The 14,389-nt window shown below is 40.9% G+C and overlaps 1 protein-coding gene across 3 annotated transcripts in view; it reads right to left on the bottom strand.

The window, feature by feature from the left end:
• Positions 1–1,390: 1,390 nt before the first annotated feature.
• Positions 1,391–14,389, bottom strand: part of FMN1 (formin 1) — a 403,953-nt gene continuing 390,954 nt past the window's right edge. For all 3 annotated transcript variants that reach the window (XM_053928167.1, XM_045201498.2, XM_024567895.4), the window contains 2 exons: positions 12,019–12,103; positions 1,391–9,350 (listed from right to left, as the gene is read on the bottom strand). In XM_053928167.1, the coding sequence (XP_053784142.1) occupies positions 9,306–9,350; positions 12,019–12,103 (130 nt within the window). In that variant the 3' untranslated portion in view covers positions 1,391–9,305. The remainder of the gene's footprint in view (positions 9,351–12,018; positions 12,104–14,389) is intronic.

Genomic DNA, 14,389 nt, shown 5'->3' with positions numbered 1-14,389 from the left:
CTCTTACCATTCATTATCACACAATGATGGGCAGGAAGCAAATGTTACTTTGAGAAGACCGACTCAGGGGCATGTATGCAATGCAGGCAACCCTGCATGCAGGGCCAGCGCAGGCAGGCCAACTTTAAAGTTTTTTATTTCCATGAATATATAACAGCCTGGGGAAAGGTGGGCAGCTAGAGTCCGAAGCAGAATATGTAGCCTCAGGAATTTACGGCCTGTTAGTTGAACCACCAGCATGCACAGGCTGTTTAAAGAATAGGCAAAAATGGATACTTGTAAATTCAACAGGCATCACTATGCTCAGCAAAGGAAAGTAAATCTTGGCTAAACCAGAGAGGACAGTTTTCCTAAGGTGGGCTGATATGCTCCCTGTGTCCTTACGATACACAGACCTCCACCTCTCCTAGGTGCTCTAATTTAGAACACAACTTTAATAATAGTTTCTACAAACGCATAGGAGAATGGGGACCCGTATTTTCAATCAACAACTCTAGAACATTTCTCCATAAAAGAGTATTTTGAAGAGGAGAACAGCTTATTGTGATGAATGAGTTGAGCAGTGGGAAGGGCTTTGCCTTGGGGTCAAAGGACTTGGACCCTAGTTTTGATGTGTTCACTGACATGAAGTGTGACTTTCAGCAAGTCCCTTGAACTTTAGTAGTTTTAATCAATTTTAACCAATGTTTAAAGATTTTGGAACCTATGTGACTCTATAATTTAGAAGGTATTCTAGTGATAAAATGCCTCCCCAGATAATAATTATGTGTGTTCATTAAATGAGTATGCACTCCGGGGCATTATTTCAGCAAACTTCTAGAACTAAAGAGTGCATGACATTCAGGAACATTGAACAGATGAATAAATTACAAAATAATCGCACCTATTTAAACATAAGTGTATTCTGCTGGAAGTATTTAACTTTCTGTTCATAAATACCTGCATGTGTCATCATTGCTTGAAAAGAATTGGTACCTTGTGCTGAGCACTAGAAAACAATTCAACTGTATTTCTGTTCTTTTTCCCTAGTATATTGTTTACCAACCCGCAACGTGAAGTCACCAATCCTTGTGGTTTTCCTCCCACTCACCCCATCTTGGGCAATATGTGTTCAGGTAGTGTTGTTTTGGGGTCAGCCTAGTGAGACAACGCCTGGCTGGGGATGTCTGTTTGTGGTTAGCCTTGAATGCCTAGGCAGGTTGGCCACTGTTGGTGGGATGAACAGGGCAGAAAGAAGGAAATGTGAATGACAGACTTCCTGAGACCCAGCTCTTGCAGCTCAGTAGTAATGCTAAGCTTGGGCAGCAATGAAAGTTGGAAGTGACTGGTTTCTCCATATTAGAGTACTGTTGGAACACTTTCCAAAACGCCTCCTGAAAACAAATCTGCACTGCACACCAGACAGACATGAAACCAAGATTTATTAAAATGCCCTTAGCATATTTACAGTTGGAAGCCATGAATGCAGTTCTCTGCAAATTCCAAAAAAATAGAGTTCTATCTCTTAAAACAAATTAACAGAGGTATCAATAGATTAGAATAAATATAATCTATCACAGAGATAGAATTCTTTGAGGAGACAATCTACATTTTCTAACTAATATATACTATGTACAAAAATATACTTGATGTAGTAATCAAGTAGTGTCACGGAGGAAAAAAATATATATATACATGCACACACATATATTTGCATTATGTACAGTCAATATTGGTTCCTTCACCTTTTCTTTTTAAATATAAATACTTCATTTGGTTGCAAATGACATTTATAAATTCAACTAATGAGCATTTTCAGCACTGACAAAATTAAAAATGCAAATTAGAAATACATATTTTTGAAAATTTAAAGGGAAAAAATACCTGAATCCAATTAGCTTATTACATTAAAAATATCCAAGACCATGGAATGTAAGGTTTCATGTCTTTAAAGTGCCTTCTCCCTTCTTAAACTGCATTCATTGTTGCTGAAAGCCCTTTAGGATGTCCTCTACAGATTGGTTTAACATACTTACTTAAACAGAAAGGCCAACGTTTTTCCAGGTCCAATGTTTGACTATTTGGGACATGCTTATACTTTCTCTTTACCCCCTTTCAAGAATCCCACAGTGACTGTTGATCTGAAAACCACCACAAGTTGTCAACGTCTTGATCCCGATTCATGTAGATGTTTGAGTCGGGAGTCGTTCGAATGGAGTGGCAATAACAAGCCTATGTGTCAAAATGTTTACCCAGAATTTAAGTCAATGTGTCCTGTAGCACAAAATTATTTGAGCTTCAAAAATTTAGTCTTATGCACCATAGCTGGTGACCTGGACTGATTTATAATTTATCAAAAGAATGGTCCCAGTTAGACAGTTTTAAAATAAAATCTATGAGAAATTGAGGTCGAGAATAACCCTCCCCTCAACCTTCCTAAAATAAAGTAGAATAAAATGAGAAAGAAATGTATTTTCCATCTCTTTTATGGATTTTCCCCTCTTTGCCTAAGTGATGAGGTGATGCTGACATTAACAAGAGGCCGTCACAGCGGTGTGTCTCGCTCGGCGACAGCAGAGCGCCCTGTCCAAAGGGCTGGGAAATGGAGCACAGGGTGTGAGAGGAGGGAGTGCGGGCTCAGGGAGACACTCGGCTGTCTGTGAGGCAGGGGGGTAAAGAGAGCTGGGTCCTGGAGAAACGGTAAAGTGAGAAAAAATAGGGGTGGAGTATAAGGGAAGGGGAGGCCAAAGTAGATGTATTGAAAAGAGGAAACAAATGAAGCGAGATGCCAAAATGACTTTTGGGCAAGCACAGAGAAGAGAGGAAGGTTCCTGGACCTCCAGTCCCATGGAAATGAATCTGAAATTGAATGGCACTATTTCAGCAAGTGCACCAGTTTCATTAGGGTACCTGCTTTTCCAGCGTTGTCAGGCACTGACCGATATGAGATACTGGGCACTCCCATTTGCCTAAGACAGATTCCTTGAGTTTCCACAGAGAGGCTGTCCATGATACAAGGATGCCAAAAATCACCACTCCCTAACAAGGCAACATATCAGCCAAACAGTGTGCCCTGGCCTTGCTCAGATTTTCCTTCTCTGTCACCTGTTCTCCCTCATCTCATGGCTTGCGATCTCACAAGGCAGAATTAAGACACATACCTGCAGGGATCCAATGCATTTTAGGAAAGCAGTGTCCAGGGTCCAGGGTGTCACTAAGAAAATGAGACCTTAAAGGACTTGAGATGATTTACATTTGTTAGGCCTGATTCCTATTAAGATGCTAACTGATTTCACTTAGGTTCTAGGCATGCAGGCTAGCACTGATTTTCCAGGCCAAAGCACGATTCCCTAAATCAAACTCCAGGGAAGCACGCTGCTTCCCACATAGTCTAAATTAAAACTCAATGAAGGAAAAGACTACAGTGAGTCAATGACATGTGCTGTCTAAAGAGTCTTAAAAATTATTCAATTTCTAACTTTAAAAGTTTCTGCCATTTTAGGAGTCTCTCAGATTGTTTTTTAAAAAGAGAAGTCCTTTTATAAATGCTTATATTCTTTGAAGATTACACATTCAACTAACAGTAGAGTGATATTATTTGTGTTTGGAGAAATTGAAGAATTGCAGAATCATAAAATTAATAACTTGGAATAGACCTGTTCCTCTGGAAGACCTCAAGATGCTGAGTGTGTCACTCTGGTTAGGCAGAATTGTCACTAGACTTCCCTCACTCATGGACGTTTCCAAAGGAAATGGGTGTGTTTGGAGAATTATGCAGAATGTAAGGTCACTGGGGCTGAGACCACCTTCTTTATGTCTTGGTGGTCAGAAGTGAAGAAACAAGATTATAGCTAGGGACAAATTGCCAAGAAGAAATGAAAAATAGCTATTTAGAGTTTCCTTAAGCCTATCTAACATACAAAGATTTTTGAATCTCCTTTTGGCCTCACATTAGAAAGGGCAGTACAATTTTTGTATATTATAGGCCCATTTTCGTATATCTCACAGAAAGAAACCTGGAATTCAAAGTTCATCCCAAGAGTTCTCAGAGAGCTGTTCATTCCTGAACACATCTCTCATCCATGTCATAGGGAGGGAGAGAGTAACTTCTCTGTACACTCAGTGCTTGATGGGACTAGCCTTGCATTCTGGAAAGCTGACTGAATGAATAAACAAAAATACAGTTGTTCCATGAGACAAGAATGGAGATACACCCTGAAAGAGAACAATACAGGAAAGTAGGTGCAACTTTGCCAGAGATGTTGACAAACCACTATGAATGCACACTTGAAAACACTTGATTTCTTACCTGATGTGCTAAATTTAATGCTAAGTATAATATATATGGAGAGAAATATTCATTCTCTTCTTAGACATTTTTACAGTTTCAAAGACAGGGAGCTCTTGGTCTCTGCACAGGTACAATTTCAGGAAATGTTTAGCCTACAAAACAGACTACGTCTGGTAGAAGGTTGTTTACTCCATGGAGAAGAATGCCAAATTCTTTGGAGGTGAATTTCTACTGGAAACTATTGGCTCATTTGCATTTTGCTATGGAAATTCACATAAAACATTTAAAAAAATTCACAAAAGTATCTGGATCAGCTCTTAGAAAAAGAGGCAGATGAGAGATTCTTAGTATTGAGGGAAGATTTATTAAAAAAATAGAAAATTATATAAACCTAGATGGAATGCAGAAAAATGAAGAATAAATTAATGGCCTTAGCTACCTCCTCGCTCATATAAAAATTGAGGTAAATCAGTCTTCCTCACACCATAGAATGGAGTAAAAAAATTCATGAACAAGTACTTCATAGATGTAATATGCACTAAACTGGAGTTCATTTGGGCTACTGATCAAGTGAATCATCATAACAGAGAAGAGAGGGAGGGAAAGGCCATGTTACTATCGCCAGGGAGGTTGGGAGAGGGGCTGGGGCAGGGGGGCAGTGAATCCAATGAGCTCCATTTGAGGACAGCCCACCTACTGAATGAGGCTGGATTTGCTTCCCTAATCATCTTTGTTGGCAGAAGTTGCAGGGGGACTTAAGAGGCAAAGTGGACTAGCTGCTGTTTTAACCTCTTTACATTTCTGAGTAAGTGGTCCACCACACAAATTTCCTAAACACTAAGTTTTTATCACAGTATTTCTTGATTAGGGTTTTAATACAAACAAGACTCCTGAATTGGCTTCAAGTTGGATATGTTAAGACTCCCTTGAATTCACTACGGCCCGGCAAAGCATTGATCAGGAAGAGCGATTGCCCACTCCTTGGGAGGGAAGTGAAGATTGTGAAGCTAACACTCAGTGCTTGGAACAAGGTGTCAACAACCTATGAGTGTGCAGAAACGACAAAATGGGCTTCTCAGTCATGGACAGCTGTGTCATGGAGACTAGTTATGCCTCGGTTCAATTGCTAATGGGGTGATAAATACTGGTATTTGAGTCTAAAGGAGTCAGATACGCTAAGGCCTGGTTTTGAAGGTGCTTTTCTTTAAGTGACTTCTCCCCCAATGACAGAGAAGGTGCCAAGCAGCTGGGTTGTTTCTCTCTAGAGATGGAAAGTGGAAATATATCCAGCAAGTTACTTATATTTAGAGCAGCTAAAAATGATTCCTACTTTTCAAATACTAGATACTATCAGCTTGGCCACATAGACAGGCTTCTCTTATGCTGAAGATTTCTTCATGATGACAAAGCAGCTGCCATGAATGGAAGCTCATGTCTTTGTTCAACCCTCTCTCTTCAGTGGTTGTGGATCGTACAGGTACAATACGTAATATGTGAAATGTGATAGTCTGGTCTTCTGCATGTTCCACAAATTTATAAGCTGCTCTTAAGAAAACCCAAAAAAGAAAGTTTTAATGCTCCAACACTTCTCCTACTATAACATTCCACTTCTCCTTGTATGTGGCGTTTTAAAAAATAGGCTCACTGGATTTCACAGTATGTCCATTTTTATTGTGTGATTCAGGAACTAATACATTAATTTGTAGATTAGCAAATCTGCTAATGGCTTTTATTTTCCCTTCCAGCTCTTGGCCTTTTTTTTTTCTTTTTCTTTCTTCCTTTTCATTTTTTTTTTTGATTAGAACAGGCAGGATCAAAGAAAAATGAAGGTCACAGTCATTTTTGAATATGTGTTAGTTTAGAAAAACTAACACAAAGTTTTTCCAAACAATTCCTAAAGAAAATTGAAACTACTTTATAAAATTGTATATTTGATATTTCGATGAGATACTTGGGGATAAAAAGCTATATTTTTTGGATTTCTTCCCTCTCCTTGACATAGAAATCCCCAAATGGGTTTTATCTTTGTTTGGGGGAAGGGAGATATGACAAACTAGACCAATTTGGGACATGAGGGAGTGAAGAGGTAAAGTCTGACAAAAGGAAAGTCTGATGATGGGGGAAGACACTGCAGTCTCACTGCTAATTCCCCTTCACACACAGACTGGACCTGCAGACCAGTGGATCCGCCGCTGCTTGCTGGGTGGCTGCCGGCACTGATCTGCATCGATGACACCAGGCAAGGGAGAAGGAGACATAGAAATGGGGAAACCTAACATTCAAGAAAGCAAGAAAAATGTAGTGAAAACTCTCCATTGCAGGCAGTGTAATCTATGGAGAGAAGTGTGAAAATGCGTATATCTCTTCTGCTACATCCAGTCCTGGTCCATGGAAAGAGCCGTACCGATGGCTGTCTTTGTGGAGGTTTCCAATGCCACCAAAGAGTTTTACTCCTTCCTTCACTTTCTGCAGTTGCACCACCAGCAGCATATGAGCTTTCATTTAGGAAACGCCTTTCCTTATGGTACTTATGGACAAAGAGGGCACTAAGGGAGGCTCAGGTGTGTAGTTTCCACTGTCCTTCCTGGGGGAGCAGCAAGGCGGAGACTGCATCTGATCTGGCGTTTAGTTTCAACTACTCCCTCTCCATGTAAAGTTTACAGACACCTGTTGTATTTAAACACCATCTCAACTGTATTTTAGAGGGGACATTCTAAAGGCCTCGAAGTTGTTTCAGATGGCCTACCTTGAACAATTTCTTGTGAACCTTTACTTATTATCAACTGAAGTTAGAAATGAAGGTGGTATCGACAGAGCAGTGTGAGTGTGGACGAGGGAGGGGGCAGCCAGATGCATAACACAGGATTCAAACAGGGAAAGTAATGGCAATCCTGCCCCGGTGTCTTAAAGCACTAACATACTACATTTGACTAATATTACAAAATCACTATGTTTCTCCAACACAGCCACGCAAACTTTGCTCTTTAGAAATGAGTATTTTACTGCCAATTTCTAGTCTGTATGTGAGGATGAAAGCTGCTTTGGGCCACATTTGTCTGACCCTCAAACTCAATGTTCCCACTCATTCTTCTTCAGCATCGGGTCCCTGAGAGCACATTTTTGCAGGGTTATATGGCTGAAGTGACAGTCCTGCTCTCTTCAGTGATTTTCTTAGGAGTGTCCTATTTTAAGACCTGAAGTGGACAGCAGTGATGCCGCCAAGAGCCACCGGCAGCTGTCTTCTGTCACATCTGTAAGGAACCATGTGGATCTAAACCTCTGCTGGTCTTAGTGAACTCCAAGTTGATTCCCAAGGCAAGAGCAACACAGGACATTTTCTCCTGCACGGTAATACCAGGGGCATGTCACAGAGCCCAGGAGGGCTGGGAGTGGCATTTGTTTTACCTTGATGGATTCCTTAGGTTTTCTGCATAGTTAAGTGAAAGGGAAGACACGATATAAGAAAACAGTATGAAAAGCTTGTTGCTCACAAGGAACTTCTTGTAGTCATGTCAGTTTCCTACCAGCTTTTCTATTTTGCGTACCTCATCCTTTTATTTTGACTTGGAAGAAAAAAAAGGCAACCCAAGTACGCCACCATATTCCTTTCTTTTGAAATGTTAGAAAAGGTGGTTAGCACCTGCATGAATATGGCTTCGGAGACTTGGTGCGATCCTGACCGTGCAGTCTTGCTTCCTGAGGTGGGCATTATATTGATTGAGGACATGGTACTGCTTTCATTAGCGGGGTCTGTTATGGGTCTCTGAGGAGGCTGATCCCTCTCCCTTCAAGGCCCAAACTTGATGTTCTTTGATCCTATTATCAATTCACCCCCAGTCCCCTGTTTTCTCTCCTCTCAAGATAGATTCGTTTCTCTTGTGACTCAGGGGCAGTGGTCATGTCCACTCCCAGGGTCAGAAAAAACTGCATTTACATGATATTCCACTCCGAGATTAAGATTAATGTAATCACCTTCTTTGCATTTGAATGGAAAGAACTTTTCTGACCTTAATTTTTCAGCCCCCTGCTTTACCCTACATCACAAGCCTGTCAGTCAAGGTCATGATAAAAAGCTGTGAGTAACATTTGCCATCTTGCCTAGAAACAGCCTCCTGGGGTGAGGGGGAAAGATCCCGCTACACACAGTCCCAGAACAGGACGCGCAGCTCAGGTTCATGTCAACATAGCATTGCCTACTCATGAATGATATGAAATGTGAAATGTGCTCTGTTATTGGGTCGCTTGTCTCCCATCTCAGGGATCACTGTTTCTTCTAGAATTTGGGGTGGAGAATCCCTGCTGGTCCAGGAAACCACAATCAATTGATGTAAAAACAAAGGAATGGGTCTTGCTTAATGGCTGATGTCAACTCCCTGTGTTTATGATCTGTTCTCCAGGATGAGTCCGTGGTTATTTAACCCATCCTCCCCCATCTACAATTCCATTTTCTCTTCTTTCCATAATATGAACAACAACCACCACAAAATAACCATTTCTCTTATCTAGGAAATACATAGTCTTGGAGCTCTTTAAAAATAGTTTTGGTAAATTTCAACATTTTTGGCCAGAAAGACACTTCAAAATCTTGATGCAATGGGATCAAAATTAAGATCAATAATCAAACCAGCGTTGTGTAAAGGCTTGAATTCCTTCAAGTCAACTGTCATAAAATATCCTTTTCTTCTCTCACAAATTTACATCTATAAAGAGTGGGTTAGTAAGCTTGAAATCTCTGCTTTAAAAAAAAAAAAACTTGGAAAACCTTGGTATTTGTTCTGGCCTTATAACAAAGTCGACTTTGGGCCTCTATAAGAAACAATTATCAATACTCCTGCAGCATTTCCTTAAACAGCGTTTCATGGTTTCTGTGGCTTAACCAGGGACTTCTTGGAGAAGTCCCACTGCAGATGCCCTTACAAAGAGATGAGCAAGAGAAGCATTTAGTAACATATCTTTCCAGAAGCTCCCGCAGCGCTGGTGTTGCAAAGGGTGAGCAAGGTGCCCAGTCTTGCCTTCGGCGTTCTCGTGTCTATGTTTAGTTGGTGGCCACACTGGCTTCCTTCTGACGCAGTCTTTCTTTCTGTAGTTGAGGAAGAAAATGAGTTTATTATTCCTTTTTTTCTGATTTTTCATCTTCCTCAAATTTTGATAAGTACTCAAATTTTGGTTTAGAATTCTAGAGTTGTACTATATGCTGTAGAAATAAGACCATCTTTATCCTTTCCTGAAACCCTCCATTACCTGCCCCTTCCAACCTATCACTCTTACTCTCCAACAAACAAAATTAATAACCAGCCAAGTGTATCCGTCGGAAACCCTGACATTTACCATTCCAGGCTGTTGTTCTGTGACAAAAGTCCTAACTTTGTAGTGTTACTCAAAGGATCTCTCCCATCTCTCACCTGGGCTCACTAATGGACTTAGGGAATGCTCAAGAAATAGTTTTGAGGCAGTCCAGATAGGAAAAGTCAACCTGGAAGATGACCTGATTTCATCTACTCAGAGTGGCAGGAGCTCCGGCTTTACCCTGGGTGCTCCACTCTGCCCTGCCCTCCTGAGCTTCCTTCCCGGGGCCAGCCTTCTGATGGGGAAGAATGTGGCAGTCTGCTGGCACAACACAGAAACATGGACCCTCACTGTTTCCAGGACTTTGGAGAAGTGAACAGAATAAACACAGTGATGGGTGTGTCTGCTCTTAGCAGTGGGAAAATAGAAGGCTAAAAAAGAAATGGGAGAAGCAAACTCCTTGGGAAAGAGCAGATGCAGAGAGAATCACTTGGAGAATGGATTCTCAGCTGCTTGTGACCTGTGAGGTGCGATGCTACAGTGAATTACTATGTTGGCCCAGATGTGAATGTGAGTTGATGATTTTAAACACCTGTCCTGAGTTTGAATCCCATCCCTGACTTGAGAAATTTAATCAGGAATCAGTTTACAAGCTCTTCCCTAATTTCTATGAAAACAAACAACAAAACAAACAACTCTAAGCTCAGGACCACAATTGGGAGCTTGCTCATAGGTCACTTACAAAAGAAAAGCACTGTTGCCCTTTTGTCAATAGCAGTGATTTCCAACCTTCTTATCTCATGGCACACATAAACAAATTACTAAAGTTCTGTGGCATGCCCCAAAATATATTTTTTGCTGATCTGACAAAAAAATAGGTATAATTTTGATTCACTCACACCGGATGGCTATTGTTGTGTTGGCTATTGTCATCTTTTTATTTGACAATCTAAGGGAAATGAGGTCAGTGCCCCTGACTCAATAGTCAGGTATTACACGTTTTAACAAATTCTGGCAGCGCACCATTTGAAAATGGCTGGTCTATAGAGATGAGTCCATTTTCTTTGCCACTGGACATAAGGCGTGGCTGGGAAAGTTAGGATAGAGGCTCGGATAAGATGCTTGGGGAAAGGGGTAGAGGCCCATGAGGAAGGGAGATAAAAATTAGGGCTGAGCTCACTGTCTCTGGAAATCATACAAATGAGTGTGATGATGATCGTGTCAATGGGCCCGAAGGGTGTGTCCGTTCAGGTAGGGGCTCTGTGTCCTGACCACTGCTTCTCCTGACCATAGTCTATGGCCCCGACTTCTCCATTTCTCACCGTGCACCTCACTCAACGTTCATTTAGCTGCTGAAGGGGCTGTTACGAGAGACACCACAGTCAATCATTGGGAGTAATCTCACTTTGTAACGCATGCTCCACTTAGACTGTCAAAGGGTTTGAAGCAGCTGGCAAAAAGTACTTGTGACACAAAAGGATAACATTAAGTAGCGGTAGGAGATCAGGGCACAGGGAAGGCAGGGTCTGAAAATCAAAGTGAGGGGAGTGACACTCCCACTTAGCACTCACTGCTGTCCCCACTGAAGTGCCAGCCAAAGCTGCAGAGATTCATGATCACAAGGAAAAGAACTAACATTGATTGAGTTCTTATTGTGTGCTAGGCACTTTACATATCTCTTCTCAGCTTCCTTAAAATAACTCTAAAGCAAAGGTAATATTACTTCCCTCTTTTCACAAAAGATGGGGAAGCAAAATAACTTCACTAAGGTTTCACAAGGAGTAAGCATCTGAGCTGGGATTTGAACTCTGACACCTTGAGTTCATAACCATTTAGCCCTTCTGACTATTGTCTGTAACAAATGGGTGGAGATTCATTGTGTTCCACCCTGAAAACATGATGGTGGAGGACAGCTTGCCCTCACAGCTAGGAAGCCTGACCAGACTGCTGGTTTCTAGGACAGGGAGAGACTTCTGGGGCCCAGAGTGTGGTCCTGGTTTTCGTTACCCATTTCTGTAGTGATACTATGTAGGCTGTATCTTTCTGCATCTCAGTTTTTCCAACCATCAAAAGAGGATAAGCCCTGCCCATTTCTTTAACAGGGAAAAGAAACTGATGAGAATGAAATGCTGAAACATTTCAGGAGCAAGGTGCTTTGAGGTAGGGGGATCACGGCATGAGGGGGCTGTGCCGAAGGGTGTGAAATGGCAAGTGACTCAATTTGCTTTATCGGGAAAATGACTTGTTGAGTTTGGTGGGCAAACACATGAAGCTGTGTTTTGTTTCTCACTCCCTCCACCCCTATGTTCTTTTTTAACTGTGTGCTGCTCTGGGAGGGGACCTGAGATTCTGGATATTATCTCCTATGGTCCTGAGTTTTAGCCTTGAAATTCAGACATACTCCTGGGTGCACCCCACTTATAATGAAAAGTATTGAGGTTACGTCGAACAATGCATCTCACCAGACTGGCCGTGGGATTGATTTTCCTTGTCTCCACTTTCTTCTCAGACGTCAACTTGCTGACTGATTCCTGAGCCATTTTCAACCTGAAATTGAAAGAGGGAGTGGGGAGGGGAGAGGAGGAAGAGAAAGAGGAGAAAGAAGAGAAGAGGGAAGAGAAGAGGAAAGAGAAAAAGGAAAAGGCCAGGTTAAACAGAAATCCAAATGAAGCTGAGTTAACTAATCAACATTTTGGAAATGAAAGGAATGACTTCCATGCTTTTCATGATTAAATTCAACCTCTAATTAGGTGTGAAGGTGTATCTTCTGTGTTTTCAAAAGTGAATTACCTTCACTGGATGAGAGGCGCACCTAGAATTCTGTGGAAAGTCTGTGTTTTTCTGACCAATGCAGGAGCTTCTAATCTACAGAAAACTAGATGCGGTCATGTTATTGTCCATGTACAGCTCAAGGCCATCTGACTTGTGGTCCCTCCGCTCAGCAGAAAACATGGACACAGTCTGACAAAAGGTTTGTATTCACAATACATGAAGAACTCTTACAACTCAAAGAACAAATTACCCAATCAAAAAAATAGGCAAAGGATTACAAGAGACATTTCTCAAAGAAGACATACAAATGGCCAATAAGTACATGAAAAAAGGCTCAACATCATTAGTCATCAAGGAAATGCAAATCGAAACCATGAGGTAGGTACCTTTTCACACTCACTAGAATGGCCAGAATCAAAAAGATAATACCAAGTGCCGGAGGCTGAGACTTAGAGAAATGGGAACCCTGACATGTTGCTCATGGGAATGTAGAATGATGTAGTCACTGTGGCGGTTTCTCAAAGTGTTAAACATAGTTACCATATGATGCCACAATCTCACTGCTAGGTATATGAATATATGTGTAAGCAAGGAAGTAAAAATAAATGTCCATATAAAAATTTGCATATGAATGTTTATAGAAGCATTATTCAAATAGCCAAGAGTAGAAACCACCCAAATTTCCATTAGCTCAAATACGGACACACAAAATGTGGTATATCCATATAATGAACTATTACTGGCCCATGAAAAGGAATGAAATGCTGATTCATGCTACAAAGTAGATGCACCTCCAAAACATTAAGTGAAAGAAGCCAGTTACAAATTCACATGTATATGATTTCATTTATATGAAATGTCCAGAATAGGCAAATCCAGAGACAGAAAGTGGGTGGGCAATGCCAGAGGCTGGAGACAGGGGAGAATGGGCAGTCAGACAATACCACCTGTTACTGGGGATGTGAGGGAATGGGAACTGAGAAACTGCCCTAGGGAGTGTAAATTGGTACAGCTGGCTTTGGCAAAATCAAGTAAGACTGTAATAACCCATGCATACCCTATGAGCCATCAATTTCCATTCTAGGGAGATACCCAAAAGAAACTTTTATACACAGACACAGACACAGGGCTTTCATCGTGGTGATATGTGCAATAATGAAAGCTGGAAACTTAACGATTAGGTTCCACAGGGTAATGGATACATGGTAATAGTAAATAGTAGCTAACATTTACTGGGTGCTTACTCCACGCCAGGTACTGTTCTATCTGCTTATTTGAATTAAACCATTTATTTCTCACGACAACCTTATAAAATGGGAACCTTCACTATTCCTATTTCATAGGTCTGAACCACCATGCAATAGTGCTTTTTAAAAATTATATTCATTTAATAGAATATGGGGTAACTGTGAACTGGTTAGATCTATTTTTATAGGCTGAGTGTTTTATCAACAATTACATGGAAAAAGTGTGTTTAGGTTTTCAGCCAGTATAGAAAACTGTGGAGGCTCCTCAAAGGATTAAGGATAGAATTACCATATGATCTAGCAACCCCCCTTTGGGTATCTATCCGAAAAATTTGAAAACATTTATTTGCAAAGATATATGCACCGCTGTGTCCACGGCAGCAGTGTTCACAGCGGCCAAGACATGCAGACAACCTAAGTGTCCTGTGTAGGCGACTGGATAAAATTGTGGCACATACAAGGGTAGGCAAAAGCAGGCCTACAGTTGTGAGTACGCAAAACACAGAGTTCATTCTTGTTTTATTTGTCTTCTTCTTATTATAATTATTGTTGTTATTTCATATCTTATAGGTAATAATAGCTGGTAATTTAACCTACTTTTGTCCACCCCATATATACAATGGAATAATACTCAGCCATAAGAAAAGATGAAATACTGCCATTTGCAAAAACGTGAATGGGTCTTGAGAATATTGTGCTAAGCAAAATCAGTCAGGCAGAAAAAGTTAAGAACCATATGATTTTGCTCATACGTGGGATATAAAAGTGAAAGCACAAATAGACAATAAAGACAAACAAAACAAAAACTCACAGA

This window comes from Desmodus rotundus, chromosome 7 (genome assembly GCF_022682495.2).
Source record: "Desmodus rotundus isolate HL8 chromosome 7, HLdesRot8A.1, whole genome shotgun sequence".
Classification (NCBI taxonomy): Eukaryota; Metazoa; Chordata; class Mammalia; order Chiroptera; family Phyllostomidae; genus Desmodus; species Desmodus rotundus.
The sequence above is the reverse complement of the archived record's forward strand: the minus strand, read 5'-3'. Positions and strand labels throughout refer to the sequence as shown.